Here is an 18,776-nt window from a genome sequence, read left to right as displayed (position 1 = left end):
TGAAAGTTACCATATTCAATTGTTCAATCCATGAAATATTGGAAGGTGAGAAAAGTGTACAATAGTGGTTGAACAGCAGTCCTATAAATCTACCCTAATAATCCTCACTAATCATGGAACTGTGATGACAACAGTCTAGTCTTCGTGAACCGTGCGCCAGGATCCTTTGAGTGCAAAGCTGTCATTAAGGCAAATGGTGGCTATTTGAAGAATCTGAAATATAAAATATATTTTGATTTGTTTAACACTTTTTTGGTTACCACAAGATTCCATATGTGTTATTTCATAGTTTTGATGTCTTCACTATTATTCTACAATGTAGAAAATAGTAAAAATAAAGAAAAACCCTGGAATGAGTAGGTGTTCTAAAACGTTTGACCGGTAGTGTACATATATACATATATCATATTGTACTGTATAACAACACTGTGGAACTCGGACCTCTACATTGACATTTATTACACTGTGCCCCCATCCGTTATGAACGCTGTATGATAATCTTAATACAGAATTGACTTCCAAACACATTATACAAATCTTAATATAGAAAGCACAAAACAATTAGAATTGATCATAATCGAAAAGTACTCAATCTCAGGACAGAAAGATTCTCCATACAAAACATCTTTACAGTTTCTTTGCAGTAACAGTACACAGGTATTATAAACATACCATTAAAACATCCCTTCTTTTCCAAAAAGGTCTAATTCAGTACATATTGTTTATTTTGGGGAGGGAATCACCTTTAGGACTTATTCTAGAACAAATAAAGCAGTGGCTGGCTGTGCCACTGTGTAGCCTCTTCTGTGGTTGGCTCCACTGTGGGTACACGCTATCAGCAGGCCTCTCAGATAACGTACACATCAGTCTTCTCCCCCTCAAGCCAATAGGTTCTCATTTTGCCTTTGCCCTGGAAAAACACAGAAATCAATAGGCTCATCAATGGAGACGAGTGGGAGTGATACAGTAGATACACAAAAGGTCTTCTCTTCCTTAAAGGGTGACCCTGGCATTTGCTGGACCTGTTAAAACTCATCTGGCATCCCTAGAGAGAGTATGCTACTCTTCATAACCAGACTTTATGGTTTTCTTCCATTTCGACAGGAGAGTACAGCCATCTGTTTTACGACAGTCGTAATCTGAGAGACCCAGAGCTGCAAATCTACTGACATGCACTGCATTCTTCCACCAAGAGATAGAATAAACAGAATGGGAATCACAAGACCACATTTTACTATAGCTGACCCTGTAAAACAACACATTTCACTGCACCTTTCCAGTATGTGACAAACCACTTTTGTATTCTATTTTATTTTATTCCATTATATTCATTTATCAGACAATTGAATACATGAAGCCATTACAGATAATGCTGATTACAACACATGCATTATTCATTGTGGCCCTACCTTCATTTCTACCTCCCCTCTTTCTTGGAGTTCAAAATAGCCAAACTCATCCAACACTTCTTTGGTTGCTGAGGAGAGGTGGATCCTCAAGGCTGTGAAACACATCAATGGGACAATAGACAATCACAGTGAGTGCTTTGCAGGGAGTGACACCGAGTTGCATTAATGAAACATTTATCCTCTGCCATATGCACTGTGGTAGATCATAACAATTACAGTGCACATACATACTGTATGTCAACCAAGTGGATGATCTGTGCATGTTAGGTGAAGGTCAAAAGTCTAAATGAACAGTGAAATCTTCCTGGTGCTGTAGAAATAGTCCCTAGAAACAGTTGTTGACAGTGCAGTCCCAGAGGTGATTCCTACCACTATAGGATATTTTATGGTATACAGTTCATCACTATGGGTATAAGTGTTATTAATTATTTATCAGTGGACGTGAAAGCACACAGCAGGAAGTGAGCAGGAAGTGAGTGGGTTAATCAATAATGTGATGAGTCACTCACAAAGAATCCTGGCCGGCACAGCACCAGTGGTCCCACTACCACTACACCAGTTAAGAACTGCTGCCAGTAATACCAGTCCAGATAACCACTCTTAAACTATGATGACAACCTCCATCCCCTCTGTTGCTTTGTGATGATAAATATCCCATATCCCTTGATGCTTCGTTTCTTACAGGGAAGTATGTGCAAAGAGCTAGTCCAGAATTTTTGGTAATGGATTCTCAGACACAAGACATTAGTCAGATTTAGTCAAGACAAATAATGACGGGAAATCAGTCTTTCACAACACAGTTGCATAAGCCCAATACAACAGGGAATGCTCGACAGACGAACAAAGACAAAATCCAAATCCAAGCAAATACCACATAATTAACAGCAAATAATGAATACTTAATTGTCTTAGTTTGTGTCAGCTGAAACATACAGTTCCTTCAGAAAGTATTCATACCCCTTGACTTATTCCACATTTTGTTGTGTTACAGCCTGAATTCAAAATGGATTAAATATTTATTTTTTTCTCACCCATCTACACACAATACCCCATAATGACAAAGTGAAAACATGTTGTTAGACATTTTTGCAAATGTATTGAAAATGAAATACAGAAATATCTAATTTATTCATAACCCTGAGTCAATACATGTTAGAATCAACTTTGGCAGCAATTACAGATGTGAGTCTTTCTGGGTAAGTCTCTAAGAGCTTTGCCCACCTGGATTGTACAATATTTCATCCTCAGTTTTCTCCTATCACAGCCATTAAACTCTGTAACTGTTTTAAAGTCAACATTGGCCTCATGGTGAAATCCCTGAGTGGTTTCCTTCCTCTCTGGCAACTGAGTTAGGAAGGACGCCTGTATCATTGTAATGCCTGGGTGTTTTAATACACCATCCAAAGTGTAATTAATAACTTCACCATGCTCAAAGGGATATTCAATGTCTACTTTATTTTTACCCATCTACCAATAGGTGCCCTTCTTTGTGAGGCATTGGAAAATCTCCCTGGTCTTTGTAGTTAAATCTGTGTTTGAAATTCACTGCTCGACTGAGGGACCTTACAGATAATTGTATGTGTGGGGTACAGAGATGAGGTAGTAATTCATATTATTGTCCCAACTGGATTCCAGAATGTGACACTGTATCATGCGGCAACATTTCCATATTAATAGTTTAAAGTGTTAAAGCGCTGACGGCAACCAAAATAGAAAATAGGAAAACAGAGATCCAAATCTGAAACTCACCCTCTCCATTCGACTCCATCCGAGATGCTGTGTTGACAGTATCTCCAAATAAACAATATCTGGGCATTTTCAGACCCACCACCCCAGCACAGACAGGTCCTGTACAGAACAAAAGGCAGTGAAATTTACTGGAAATATACGCCATGGAAAAGCATACTGTAGATGGATTACAATTTCTTTCATCACCAGAACCTCATGATACGTTTAGTGTACTTAAAAGCATGATAAAAATATGATTGAACTCAGAAACAATGTATTCACACAAGGACAGGATCAGGCACCTCCCACACACAATCTTTAAAGACCTATCAGTTATGATGTTCACATCAAGTATTTGAATAAGAATATAAATATTGCCTGCATGAGATAATGGTGTCCAAGCACTATGAAAAAACCCTCAAAGCTTGGCCTTTGCGTGCAATACAGCTTGTATTTGTTCATCCTGTCCAAATATTGTAGCTACTGGAGATATCTCCAGAGATTTCTTAACTGAAATATTGTATGTCTTAAAACCTAGACATTGTCATCAACTGTCATAACCATTCACAGCAGTTTATAACAATTACTGAGCAAAAGCCCCATGCAATCATGAGGCAGGATACATTAGTGGGCAATATAATCACAAATGACTACTTAGCTAGCCAACTATTGACCATACAATAAATCATTTTGTGTCATTACATAATTAAGTTATTTGTCATAGAATTAAATAAACTGTCATTGGCTAGGGCAGATCATGTAACATTTAGGAGGTATTGAAAGATTGATATTTGTATGATTTATTAGAGGTGTTTTGGGTGGAAACTATATGGATGCCAAGGATCGGGAGTAGGATTGGGCAGTGCCCAAAAACACAGATTAATTCAATTGGTTAAAAAACAAACATCTAGCTTCCAACAGTAGTTAAACATAAGACATTTTAACGATCATTTCAAACTCCATGTGAAATTATACCCGTGTGGATTCCTATCCTTAGCCGTAGTTGGTCTTCGGGTCTGTGACGAATCTTGAATGTTTTCACTTGTTCTAGTAAGGCTAAGGACATCCCAGCTATCTCCCTTGCGTGTAGTTTACCATTCCTGACTGGAAGCCCTGACACCACCATGTACGCATCACCAATGGTCTCCACCTCAGATATACATGACAACAAAACGTTAGTAGGTTGAAACAGGAGATTATATATAAAATAAACATATTTACATTACAAAACATGATTACCCTGACTTACCTTGTACACATCAAAATTATCGATGATAGCATCAAAGCAAGTGTAGAGATCATTCAGTACTGTCACAACCTATGGAGAGTAAAAACATACTTTAGCTACAGTGCTCAGGTAAACTAGAAACAATGGTTTAAGGGTAAAACAATCGCAAACACCACCATTAAACCATATAACTGTTATCCTCCTGCTCCCTCAGTCTCCATTTTAGAAATACTTCTTCAGCTAGTGGCAAACATTTGTGAAACAAAGCAATTTCAAAGATAGTGTGCAAAGATAATAAGTTCCACTGTGTGTGTTCATGAGGCATGTTCCATTTGGTTTGCCCCCGTGATTGGCTGAGATGTGTTTCTGCATGAACTTCCAATGGTTCCCCAGTCAGATTAAAATAGTTCTGCTCCCCCCGCCTTGGACAAGTGCCCAGAACCTCAGCTTACTGAGAAATGTGCTTGCATGAGTAAAACAACGCAACAGATAAAATACTGGGAACAAATGTTGACAATATTTCTTTGGAATTTGAAGAGTAATACACATCAGCTGTTTATTCAAAATATGAAGTGTTTCTTATCCAGAGCGACTTACAGTTAGTGAGTGCATACATTTTTCATACTGGCCCCCCGTGGGAATCGAACCCACAACCCTGGCGTTGCAAGCGCCATGCTCTACCAACTGAGCTACAGGAGGGCTAATCAAATAACTGTTTGTATATTGTAATTCCTTTGAGGGGCTATTGGTCACGTTAGGAGATTCAGTGGCTTATGGAGAGAGAAATGGGGCTCAGAAAACAGTCTTAGTTCTAGTTTAAGTTTCAGAGGGGCTTAGCATAATTTCTTAAACCATTACGACTTAATCTAGGGAAAAATTGATAAATATAATTATATATTTTAATTAAATAGAGCACTAACTGGTAGGTGAGATACCTAGACCTCAAAGCTACACTAATGTGAAAGAATACCGTCTGATTTGTAGTCTTAATTGAATAGACCTGTGACCTGAAAATCAAGTGCGTAGAATATAAGTGACATTGAATATATTACACACAATACATCGCCACTGAAAGCTAGTGGTTGGATTCTTAGCTCTGAGCTACATTAAAATACATTTGATGAAAGGTAAGATGTATGACTGTACTTGTAAGTAGCTTCTGCTGGATAAATAGAATAGATCAGTTTGGGTGTACCACTCGCTAAGTACAAACTATCGCTCATGCAGAGTTATTGGATGTGATATGAAGACTGACGTGTCTTCACAATTTTAGAATAAACACTCCAGTAAGACTTTGTCTGAATTCAGTTGCATCAAGAAGAAAACCTGGTTCCTCTGGATGAATTTCAGAATTCGGAACAACCAAAATGTCTGTAGAAAATAACATGTTGAGGCACTGCACTTAAAACTATTACAACCATTGAGACCATTACAACCATCCCGTCAGCCATTCATCATACAGTACTTTAGACCCTTGTGAAGGGAGTCTCAATTATATGAGTGGTCTTGAAATCTTCATCTTCTTCTTCATGAGAGAGAAGACATTTCATAGCAGCTACAGGACCCAGTGACTCAGCAATGCGTCAATGCGCTCAGCTACTCATAATAATACTATTTTGAGTTGTGGCCTCTGTGTGGGAATGATTTGTAACTATGAGACATACGGTAGGTGCTCTAATAGACTCTGCATGAGTGAGGTCGGTATAAGTAACAAAGAAGCTCCCTCTACTTTTCCTCTTCATATTCTCTTCTCTTCCAATAATGAGCTGTTGGACCAGCATATTTTCGAGTTTCCTTGTCAACTACCTTCAAGTGTCTTGAGGAAGAGTTTACAGGAAGTCTCTAATTTCCCGTGGTGAATTGATACTTTGACTCAATACATATTGAGTGCATTTTACTTAGCAAAACTGACTGGTCATACAGTAAGATTCAAAGTGCAAAATCATGTTGTTGATTTGCTCCTGCTGTTGGTTGGTATAGGATAGCTACTGTGTAAGGTCTGCACCTGTTGTTGGTTAGGAGTGAATATCTCTACTGACAATTGTTTACCTGCAGTGGTGTACTCTCAGCTGACATTGACGTGAAGCCCACGATGTCACTGAAGTAGATTGTCACACTGTCAAACGCCTCTGCTTGGACCGTCTCCCCTCGCTTTAGCTGCTCTGCAACTGAGCTGTGGACAAGAGAACACAAAGTAAGTAAAACCACAATTAACAAAATGCTTATACAGTGCTTAAGAGATAAGGTTATCGTTTGCTATAAATCAACAGTGACAGTAAGCTTGGCAGCTACGATCCACAATAAGTAAGGGAAGTTATAAGTAGATTCGACCAGTATCAGTATCATTTCCTGTTCACAAATATTTTAAAGTACAGTAAAAAGCCAGAGGCACAGTGTAGCACTAGCAGCTAGGTTAATCCAGGACTCTGGTCAAATTATCTGAATTCTGCAGTGAGAGAAGGTATCTCTCGGTTCTCTCAGGCCATTTTCTGTCTGTCAAAATGGCTTAAAGTTGGGGGGAGACATTTGGGCAGACAATGGGAGGATAAATGAGTATGACTACGGCGCTGAGACAGACAGCTTAAATAGATGGAGGACATGGCTTGTCGTTAGCTGCTTTCGTGTTATCAGAGGTGCTTAGCATCCTATCGCATTTCTCCTCCTAGTTCTGGTTAATGAGAAGTTCGCTTGTCAGCTCCCATCTTGCCTTGCCCTTTCATCTCCTCTGCTTAACTGTGAATGTGTATCTTTCATGCCTTGGAATTTGAACAATGATTAGGTGGCACAGCACGATACAGAAAATAGTCTCCTCATTTTCTCAGTTTGATAAGCAGAAGTTCAGACTGATAATGAGGATAATAGTGCAAGATGAAACGGAATAATAATTATTCTTACTGTGGCAAGATCTGGTAAAGTAGATTTTCTGCTTTTCTTTTTTCCTCCAGGTAGGCTTGCGTTCGTTCCTCTACCAAGTTCTCCAGGTTGTTGGCGTACTGCTCCATTCTGGACAGCAGATTGTTCAGAATACTGGTACTGCCCTCCCTGTGTTGAAAACAGACAGAAAGATGACATACCCATTCATTTGTAGCCATACTGAATGAAAAATATCAGAACTTTCTATTCAGTTAACATCACCTAATAACACTACCGGTCAAAAGTTTTAGAACACCTACTCATTCAAGGGTTTATTTGTACTATTTTCTACATTGTAGAATAACAGTGAAGACATCAAAACGATGAAATAACATACGGAATCATGTATTAACCAAAAAAAGTTTTACACAAATCCAAATCTATTTTATATTTGAGATTCTTCAAATAGCCACCCTTTGCCTTAATGACAGCTTTGCACACTCCTGAACTTATTTAGGCTTGCCATAACAAAGGGGTTGAATACTTATTGACTCAAGACATTTGAGATTTTCATTTTTAATTAATTTGTCAAAATGTCTTAAAACATAATTCCACTTTGACATTATGGAGTATTGTGTGTAGGCAAGTGACACAAAATCTAAATGTAATCAATTTAAAATACAGGATGTAACACAACAAAATGTGGAAAAAGTAAAGGTGTGTGAATACTTTCTGAAGGCACTGTATAAACCATCAACCTATATAGTTAATACCATTGGTGTTTAATATGAGGGTTTTAGCATGAAATATCCTTGTAAATGTTTTGGCGCCAAACTGGTTGCAGTTGTGAAAAAAGTAGTTGAAAGAATTGTAGAGTTAATTGAAAATTGATTAGATGCTTTTAAAAAATTAATTAGGCTATTTTCTCATGAACCATATAGTCTATCCACTATAAACTCATGGACAGTATGGACACAGATATAAAAAAAATGAACACTATATATGAAAAACAAATAAAAAGTTATTCAAGTATAAATTACCATAGATTGACAAAGATTACCTGTTAATTACCAATATTTCTGAAGATTCCGGTAACTTTGGTAAATTACCAGTACCTTTGTAACCATAGTTGTGATCTCCCTGTCACAACTGTCAGAATTCAAAAGGAGTAAGTCTACAAAAAAAAGCCTTTGTACTTGTAAGAAATACAGAAGCGTTGAATAACATCAAAACAGTTCTGCACCAATGGGGCACATCTGAAAATTGTAGGAAAGCTTAATCCAGCGACAAAGCAAATACCAGGGTCTGATTTCCTCCCACAGCTCATAAAGTACTTTGTTTTCTTAGTCACCGAGGTCACTCATCTGTACATCTTGAAGGTTTTCCAGCTTTTGATCAGCAGGTAGACCACATATTTCTCAGTGGCAGGTCTGCCCAGCTCAAGGACAACATGCTTTTTTACATGCATACACGCACACACCACTGAACCAAAATATGCATCTAAATAATGCATAGCGTAAGCCATGAAAAACAACAAGATAAATATAAACCCCAGACTTTTGGAGGGAGAAGACTTCCTATCACTCTAACCTGAAATGATTTGTGTGTGATAAACATCACAATTGTATTTAGTCTTAATAGTAGATCCTTTTCCAGCATCTCTTGATAATATCAACTTAATGCAATTATTCTCTTTTTCAAACATCTTGATAAAATAAATCAAAATAAAATATTATCTACATGGTATCTGATACAAGATGAGCTTGGCAGCCATTTTGGGGCACAACGGTGCTCAGTGCTCACTTGTTTAGTTTGGTGATGTAGATCTTGATGTGGCTGAAGTCGGGCCGCTCGACGGGGTCCTCGGCCCAGCAGCTGTCCATCAGGATGGTCAGCTTCTCACAGTGGCAGCTGTTGTCTGTGGTGGGCCGAAAGTAAGGCCTCTGGTCATTACGCACTTTCTGCACAATCTCTGTAATAGACAAGATAGGGGGTGTGTTAGTGTGTGTGTTCCGCATTCTCTAGGAAATCAGTGAAATTGATCGATCAATTAAAGGTGTTTTCACACAGTTTTTAGAGCTATAGTTCGAATATTTGTTACATAATATAATTTCTTCATTTGGTCAGGTTGGTTTCATATTGCCAAAATGTCTAACTAAAATTCTTAAACAAAACCTCTCCATGCAAGTCATTTGTTTATTGGACAAAAATGCATTTATGATTAACATGACGCAGCACAACATGTGTGAGAAAACAGTGCAATAGCTGCTCTAAATGCGACGTGAATAGGCTATATTCAGCATAGCCCCGTCTCCCCAAATCTGCATCGGATGCTCTCATAAATGCACTGCTACTCACAGAATGTTTCAGAGATCTCAATTTATGATGCTGTGTGCATTTCAGCAAATGCTCGCAGTCAAACAACCAATAATAATGCGCGACTCTGGTTATTTTCCTGTATTTGGTCTGGACTGCGTTCTCACCTGCAGCAAACCGCACCACGGTAAGAATTGAATCAGACCGGGACCACCCTTTTTGAGGGAACCACGGTGCGTTGTTTAGTGCGCTCCCGAGTGCGGATAGAGTGTTCACACCAGTCCAAACGAACCGAACTAAGGGGGTAAATGCACCAGAGTTTGGAAAAAACGCAATTTGGTGTGAAAGCCCCTTAAGTCCCTGGGAGAACTGAAACCAGCAGTACTGCAGCCCTTAAGCCAAGGACTGGAGTTGTCCAACTCTGATGACGTAGACTAGGAGGAAATAATGGCACTTGAGTCATGATGAAAAGGATGCAAGCTGCCTAAAGTATCTGAAGTGACAGAGTAATTGACTCAACAATGGCGACAGACACAACAGAGCATTTCCATTTAAAAGGACCCATGAGCCCCACCGGAGGAAATGAAGGCATAGATACACTGTTCAACCATTGTCAATCTTTTAAAAAGTACATCCAACCGGCCTCACAACCGCAGACCGTGTGTATGGCGTTGTGTGGGCGAGTGGTTTGCTGATGTCAACGTTGTGAACAGAGTGCCCCATGGTTGGTGGTGGGGTAATGGTATGGGCAGGCATAAGCTACGGACAACAAACACAATTGCATTTTATCGATGGCAATTTGAATGCACAGACATACCGTGACGAGATTCTGGGGCCCATTGTCATGCCATTCATCTGCCGCCATCACCTCATGTTTCAGCATGATAATGCACGGCCCCATGTCACAATGATCTGTACACAATTCCTGGAACCTGAATATGTCCCAGTTCTTCCATGGCCTGCATACTCACCAGACATGTCACCCATTGAGCATGTTTGGGATGCTCTGGATCGACGTGTACGACAGCGTGTTCCAGTTCCCGCCAATATCCAGCAACTTCGCACAGCCATTGAAGAGGAGTGGGACAACATTCCACAGGCCACAATCAACAGTCTGATCAACTCTATGCAAAGGAGATGTGTCGCGCTGCATTAGGCAAATGGTGGTCACACCAGATACTGACTGGTTTTCTGATCCACGCACCCTACAACAGATGCATCTGTATTCCCAGTCATGTGAAATACATAGATTAGGGCCTAATGAATTTATTTAAATTGACTGATGTCCTTATATGAACTGTATCAGTAAAATCTTTGAAGTTGTTGCGTTTATATTTTTGTTCAGTATATTTCATTTTGGAGAAATTGTTTACCTTCAGTAAGTGTAAGAAATATTGCGTTGTAATTCCGTTACCAAAAACCCACATATATTTAAGATATTTTCTCATTTCTCCCCCTCATGAGGAGGGAGGATAATGAAAATTCACAGAAGTAACAAGTAATTTTAGACCTACCAGTTAGTTATAGTGATTTTGTTGATATACATTTTGTTTATGAATTATTGAAAAAATACGAATTTGGTAATGGAATTACAAAAAAAAATCCATAACGGAATTACTGCAACTGAATTGGCTACAATTGGAAATCTCTCTCTCTCTCTCTCTCTCTCTCTCTCTCTCTCTCTCTCTCTCTCTCTCTCTCTCTCTCTCTCTCTCTCTCTCTCTCTCTCTCTCTCTCTCTCTCTCTCTCTCTCTCTCTCTCTCTCTCTCTCTCTCTCTCTCTCTCTCTCTCTCTCTCTCTCTCTCTCTCTCTCTCTCTCTCTCTCTCTCTCTCTCTCTCTCTCTCTCTCTCTCTCTCTCTCTCTCTCTCTCTCTCTCTCTCTCTCTCTCTCTCTCTCTCTCTCTCTCTTCTCTCTCTCTCTCTCTCTCTCTCTCTCTCTCTCTCTCTCTCTCTCTCTCTCTCTCTCTCTCTCTCTCTCTCTCTCTCTCTCTCTCTCTCTCTCTCTCTCTCTCTCTCTGCATTTGTGTGTAGTACAGATCAGGGACCCATGATGTAATTCCGTTACCGTCATTCTGTTACCGGGTGTAAATCCACTTCACTTACTGTAGTTCAATAATCAAAATAGATTTTTTTCAAACTCAAGGTGCCATGTCATAGCGGACACCCCATTCTGCAAATATTTAAGAGTTTTTGGAAAACGTGGTTGCATAAAGATCTGAGGGAGATTTTACCGTAATTCCGCTACAAACGTTTTTTTTCAGTGGAAACTTAAAAGTAGTCCTTGTGCATAGAGTTGATATCAATGTTTTTGTTTGGCATACATTTTAAAGTGAAAAGAACTGAATCAAAGCATAATTCCGTTACCATGGAATTGCCCAACACGTAATTACTTGTTGTTCAATTGATTTTTCAATATGTCAGCCATGTGGAAGCTTGCATCCACTACAAGACCATGGTACTTGCCCACGGAGCAGCAAGAGGAACTGCCCCTCCCTACCTTCAGGCTATGCTCAAACCCGACACCCCAACCCTGCCCATCTTCCGAAAACTTCTGAACTACTCCATCTACAAAGAGTATCTTAAATAACCCCACAGCACCCTTGCCTTTCTTAAACTAACACTCGCACATGCCTTTCTTTTCCCTACTAGCACTGACTTTGCTGATAGCTACTTTATTAAGGAAAGATGTACTTACAATGACTGAGATATGTTGCTGCCCCACCAAGCTATCTTAAGAAGAATACACTAACTGTAAGTCTCTCTGGATAAGAGCATCTGCTAAATGACTCAAATGTCAACATTTCATTATAATGGGGTTTATTAGCATAATTCGTTTTACCTTTAGGGCTCAGATCCATGCCCTCCACATAGAAGGGTCCATTCCTCAGGGCTATCTCCTGGAGTATGATGCCAAAGCTGTACACGTCTCCTTTCTGGGTGCCCTGTGGAGGGTGTCTGTCGTAGATCAACAACTCTGGGGCCGTCCACAGCTTCTCTGGAAACACAGAAACTCACATTATCCACTGAACATCTTCTCCTCCATCCAATCCTCCATTTAGTTTTCTTCCATTGGTGAAGAGGCAAAGTGATCACCTCCGCTGACAATGTTGACCTACTTGCATAGAGTGCGTGCGAGTCGTCGTTTTCACATGATGAATGGAAACTGGCCAGTCCGTAATCCGTAATTTTCAACACAAATCGACTGTCCACCACACAATTAGATGACTTCAGATTTCCATGGGAGCCGATGTAGCTGTTGTGCAGATAGTTCATTCCCTGGCAGAGCAAGCATGAAATGTACCGTTCAATACATTATTCCTACAGTACAGCATACATGAACACATACTGATCATGTGGAAAATATGTATTTTGAGTTTGATCGAAATGGAAATGTAATAACAATTCTGCATAGATCCAAGTGTTTCAAGTACAGTCGTTTTACATTTCACATTGGAACTCCTGTGGTATTATTTTTATTTTTATTTAACCTTTATTTAACTAGGCAAGTCAGTTAAGAACAAATTCTTATTTACAATGACGGCCTACCAAAAGGCAAAAGGGCCTACCAAAAGGCAAAAGGCCTCCTGTGGGGACGGGGGCTGGGATTAAAAATAAAAATATAGGACAAAACACACATCACGACAAGAGACACCACAACACTACATAAAGAGAGACCTAAGACAACAACATAGCATGGCAGCAACACATGACAACACAGCATGGTAGCAACACAACATGACAACAACATGGTAGCAACACAACATGGCAGCAGCACAACATGGTAGCAGCACAAAACATGGTACAAACATTACTGGGCACAGACAACAGCACAAAGGGCAAGAAGGTAGAGACAACAATACATCACGAGAAGCAGCCACAACTGTCAGTAAGAGTGTCCATGAATGAAGAGATGGAACTGTACAGTTTGAGTGTTATTTGCAGCTCGTTCCAGTCGCTAGCTGCAGCAAACTGAAAAGAGGAGCGACCCAGGGATGTGTGTGCTTTGGGGACCTTTAACAGAATGTGACTGGCAGAACGGGTGTTGTATGTGGAGGATGAGGGCTGCAGTAGGTATCTCAGATAGTATTAATAGATAGTGAGAATTAATGTGCATAACATTTCTACGGGGATACTGCACTCTCATGTATACATCTAATATTTTCAGGCGCTTGTGTATCAGAATGTGGCTTATAGGTTATTTTGCTTGTCAGAAGGTCCCTGTTGTTGCCAGCTTGAAGGACTGTTATTTTAACAGCAATTTGGTTGGTGTACTCCATTATCCATGTACTTCACCAATATAGTATCTCTCTAAGATATTGATTTCCAACAACAACAAAAAACTTTGTTAGAGCAGGCTATAAATAACTATTGAAAATATATGGATGATGACTTTTTATTAAGTGGAAGGAATTTTGTGGTGAGATTGTGATTATGTTGCTGTCCAAGTTTTAGGTCATATGAAGTTCGATTCCAATACCCATGTGACCACAAAACAACCAAACTGCAGTTACAAACATAGTATTGTTGGCTGCTATCTTACAGCGACATGTAACCTGGCTACACACATGGATTCCCTTTATATTTACCACAATATAGAGCGTAAGTAGGTGAATGACACATACCTTGACTATGTCATTGATGAGTGAATAGCGGAACATCCAGTCCAGATTGATGCTCTCATTCTCCAAAATGTCCTAAAAGTAAAAGAACAATTTCTGCAATCCTATTCATATGCGTCATCTTGCTACATCACATGTATCTGTCTTTTAAACAGTAACACAGTTTTACAATAAGAGTCAGTATAAAGTGTTTTCACATAATAAGCGCCATTGCTAAAAGTTTAACATCATTTCACATTCTTACTTTTCTGACAGTTAAATAGTATTAGTGCATCAGGCCGGCATTTCAAACTGAACATGAAAGTCAAGAGTATGTTTCTAAATGTCTCTCAGTCAGGGCATTTTAAACCATACATTTACTGAAAGAGTATGAATTAATAAACCATTAGTAAGACAACACTGAATAGTCATTTTAATATTATATTGGACCAAGTAGTCATACTAGACAAAACATGCAATACAACTAAAATTCCATTAAATGTAATGATTGTGAGGTCTTACCTGAAGACTCCCTCTGGGACAATATTCAGTCACGATGCAGATGTTGGGAGGGTCAATGCAGGCACCAATGAATCTGGTTAAATGGTTGAATTGCACATCTCTCATCTGTAACCAAACAAATAGAATTTCAATCATTATATCATTCTAGCTATATCTCTCAAGATTATATAGCAATAGATGCTAAAATATGGATTTCCTTTTCTAGAAAAGCTAACAAATACGACAGAACCTCATCAGAATAGTCTATTTACAGCTAGCAGGTTTGGCACAGTGTCTTTTCTACGTGTTGAGTATAGCATTCACTCATAGGCCATCCAGTTAATAAATTGAGCAGAGAGGTTATGAATGAGGCAGTGTTGTGAAAGTCCACAGAATGTGAAAAAATGTGGAGGTGTTGAAAGTATGTACTGGATATAAAATGAGTGCAGAGCAGGCAAACGTGTAAATGCACTACATGGGATCTAGTCCATAAATGAATCATGTCAAATAAAATGTACAAAACAAAATTCTATGAATAACGTTTGGGCGTGTCATGGAAATCACCGTGAGCGCTGTATTTCAAAGTTCCATATGCTGTGTATGTATAAACAACAGAGTGAAGGAATCTTTTAAAGAGACACGCAAATTGAATCCAGTCCACATATCATTACATTTACATTTTAGTCATTTAGCAGACGCTCTTAACCAGAGCGGCTTACATGAGCAATTAGGGTTAAGTGCCTTGCTCAAGGGCACATCGACAGATTCTTCACCTAGTCGGCTCTGGGGATTAGAACCAGTGACCTTTCGGTTACTGGCACAACGCTCTTAACCACTAAGCTACCTGCCGCCCCAGGTACCATATCCTCTCGGTTTCAATACATCCATGCCCTGGCAGGGAGGAAGTACATAATATCTCTGAGCAGCATGAAACTTCTACAAACAGCGAGCATAACCTGTACAGTGTGTTTTGGTCTGGGGCCGTTTCAAACAGAGGTGAGTGACAGCTACTGTAACATCAAAACCTGGGAGTCAGTCGCTCCAGTTTCACGACTCAGGAGAAGTTAGCATACCCTTTGACCTATATAATTTCCCATGCTGGACGCTAGCTAAGGGAGGAGGGGAGGAGAGGCTCTGGAAGACAAGCGGTGAAGTTTCCATTGGCAGGCCCATCTCTCCCCCATCTGGTTGGCTCTTTCATGAGCGGTGGCCTGACAGCCGATCAGGCCCCCGGGGCGTCTGAGGAGCTGCTAGCTCAGACTGTTGTCTCTCCTGTGTTCGCTGCCTGCCCACCGCCGCTGAGTAGAGGCATCCAGGGCCCGCACGTCTCACATCCACAGCTCAGACACAGACAGAGAGAGAGAGCCCGCCCAGAGCCTTATCCACCAACACGGATAATAACTCAATTAATACAGAACCAGAGATCAGATAATAGCACTGACTGACGTCTGGCTTTTCAGTAGTTTCAACAATGTTTGCCTTTTCCACATTGTGTTTCAAGTATTAGTTGTTTTTTCCCCATTTCCTTATCACTGTCTCATAAAATGTAATTCGCAAAATGGAGACAATTTTCTTCATCCACAGCTGATGTTGGAGGATGTTGGAGGACGTTTGAGGATCTGAGTCTTTGTAACAGCAGCAGGAGAACAGGTTCAGTAATGAGAAATCTCCTGCAGCAGAGTGAAAGAGGCCCTCCTGTGAACAACCTGGTAATGATTCAGTACACATCCCCTTCACATCCCCCAAAGTCTACAGTGGCTTAACCACCTCAGTGGGAGAGACTCATTCTACTACTGCTGTTGCAGAGGGGTCATAAACAGAGACATGATCGCCTACAACAACAGGATGCAGGGAACTAGACAGGGGCATTCAACTCTAGTCCCGGAGGGTCAAAGGGTTTACTGCTTTAGTCTTTTCATCAGCGACTGGTTAATCAGGTGAGTGGACTCTCTATAGTAGCCAATAACACTAAATCATCAATGAAGTATAAGAGGGAAAATGCCACTACATTTTTACATATTAGTCATTTAACAGACACTCTTATCCAGAGCGACTTACAGTAGTGAGTGCATACATTTTCATACTCTTTTTCGTACTGGTCCCCCGTGAGAATCGAACCCACAACCCTGGCGTTGCAAGCGCCATGCTCTACCAACTGAGCCACACGGGACCATCTAGCTGGATAAATCCTTTAAAAAACACTCACTTATGGAATGAATACCCCTGCAGTGAGACAGTAAAGAGTTCAACCCCACCAGACTTTATGATAATAACGTTAAGTAATTACAGCACACATATTCAGTAAAACATTTGGCACTGGTCTGGACTTACATGTTTGAGCTCAAACAGCACTTGTCTGGTCAGCTCTATCCTATTCTTGTTCATATGTTTGATGGCCACCAGGTTGCCCTGTGTCAAAGAGACAGAGACAGCAAGATAAAGAGATCGAGATGAATAACCTTCTACGCAGGCTGAGTGACAGACTACTGTGTGGTGTACTGAAAGAGATGCGTTCTATTATATTTCTATGACTGTGAGAAAGCAATAGCAGAGAACTAAATGTGACCATCTTTGGGATTTGTGTGATAGACAGGCATCCATTCATTGTAGGAAAATAATGAAAGAAAGGACATGGGAACATTGACATATTCCATTCTTATTCACTGAATTCTTGGAAGGAAGGGAAAGGGGGCAACATGAGGAAAAATAGGTGTACTATAGTGTTCCTTTAATAGAGTAAGGTATCTGTGTGCCAGGTATATTTAACATGTATTCTATGCTACCGAGATGGAGTGTTATATCTGTTACTTTGATATGGGACGATAAGTCAATCTACAGAGAAGGTAGAGAAGCGAGAGAAACCCAGGGAGACACAGTACATGACAGACTGCTAGGCACAATAGGATGAATATAGCAATTGAGCAGCTCACCATCAAAATCAAAGTGTGAATTCTAAATAGACAAAGGGAGAAAATATAATGCTTTGGATACTTTATAGCAGGGGATATATTCCTATAGGTTTAATAGAGAAAACCCAAACGTGTTACATGTAGCCAACAACCACGTCTCAACATTCAAAGCCTGACGTTTCTCACATAATCCTCCACCTTCTCAGTAGACTCATTAAAAAGAGACATTAACAACAACAACAACACGTTGCTGGCTGTGTCCAGACGAGGTGTGAACCACACTGTGTATCACATTAAAACCAGCCAGCTGAGCTGTGCGAAGCTCGCCCACTCTCCTCTCCACCTCCCCTGTGAGCATGTACATATGTGGGTGAGCAGGAGTTGAAAATGTCAGAACTCAGAAAGCCTTACCTTAAAATAGCCAGTTTTAGCAAATAGCTGATATTTTCCATGGGCAGTTATCAAGGAGCCGTAGCTGGAACCTCTCTGGAAGGAGTAACAAGTATCCTTTGTCAGATAAGATACAGTCAGAGAAATGTTCAGGTATGTTCAGGTACACTACAGTTAGGTTCAGTTATCATTACATATACAACTATACAATGTTCACTTATACAATTCAGTTCAGTTCTTAGCAATAGCTTCAACATTCTATTCATGTAAGCGCAATGGGTATATTTGCCAGGTAAATGAAGAATTGCTGTTTTCATACGCAAAACAGAATCTTGGGGAGACGTACGTGTAGTAACGGTGTACACAGAGTGAATGAAAAGGGAGTGAGGGTAATGTATTAAGTGTCAGCATGCACTACACATTTTCAGATAATGTAAATACTGGCAACACATGGCATACTGGAAAATAAATTGGTCTGGAAAATCAACGTGTTTTCCACACTATTATCCCAGGAATTGGACTGAAAGCTTGTAATGAAGAAGGTGTGTGCATGTGCATGCATGAATGCCTGCACGTGTGTACTGTAAGATTATTTTAACAATCATTTAATATGTGTCTGCCACCGCAAACCCAGCCACCTTCAATAAACCACCGGGAAGACTTTCAAGAATGTTGAAACTAACGAAGGATTTGGCTCGTCTTTCTCTTTTTCTCTCTCAATGCAAAACATATACTGTATGTACAGACACCAACACATTAGATACATTTCAATGCCACTGTTGTTATTGCATATTTTGTGTGCTATTAAACAACACTGTCATTAATTGTACCACAGAGACAGATA

At 40.0% G+C, this 18,776-nt stretch overlaps 1 protein-coding gene across 2 annotated transcripts in view; it reads right to left on the bottom strand.

The window, feature by feature from the left end:
- Positions 1-440: 440 nt before the first annotated feature.
- LOC121582527 (atrial natriuretic peptide receptor 2) overlaps positions 441-18,776 on the bottom strand; it is a 52,235-nt gene continuing 33,899 nt past the window's right edge. The window contains exons 9-22 of one of the 2 annotated variants that reach the window (XM_045225124.1): positions 17,954-18,049; positions 16,965-17,042; positions 14,655-14,759; positions 14,157-14,228; positions 12,651-12,810; positions 12,374-12,529; positions 9,022-9,190; positions 7,261-7,407; positions 6,415-6,538; positions 4,387-4,455; positions 4,113-4,287; positions 3,159-3,257; positions 1,410-1,501; positions 441-910 (exon numbers count right to left, since the gene is read on the bottom strand). In XM_045225124.1, coding sequence (XP_045081059.1) covers positions 848-910; positions 1,410-1,501; positions 3,159-3,257; positions 4,113-4,287; positions 4,387-4,455; positions 6,415-6,538; positions 7,261-7,407; positions 9,022-9,190; positions 12,374-12,529; positions 12,651-12,810; positions 14,157-14,228; positions 14,655-14,759; positions 16,965-17,042; positions 17,954-18,049 — 1,605 coding nt within the window. In that variant the 3' untranslated portion in view covers positions 441-847. The remainder of the gene's footprint in view (positions 911-1,409; positions 1,502-3,158; positions 3,258-4,112; positions 4,288-4,386; positions 4,456-6,414; positions 6,539-7,260; positions 7,408-9,021; positions 9,191-12,373; positions 12,530-12,650; positions 12,811-14,156; positions 14,229-14,654; positions 14,760-16,964; positions 17,043-17,953; positions 18,050-18,776) is intronic. The other variant, XM_045225125.1, reaches the window with a different exon arrangement.

The sequence above is a fragment of the Coregonus clupeaformis genome, chromosome 15, assembly GCF_020615455.1.
Source record: "Coregonus clupeaformis isolate EN_2021a chromosome 15, ASM2061545v1, whole genome shotgun sequence".
Classification (NCBI taxonomy): Eukaryota; Metazoa; Chordata; class Actinopteri; order Salmoniformes; family Salmonidae; genus Coregonus; species Coregonus clupeaformis.
This window is presented reverse-complemented; position numbering and strand designations above follow the sequence as displayed.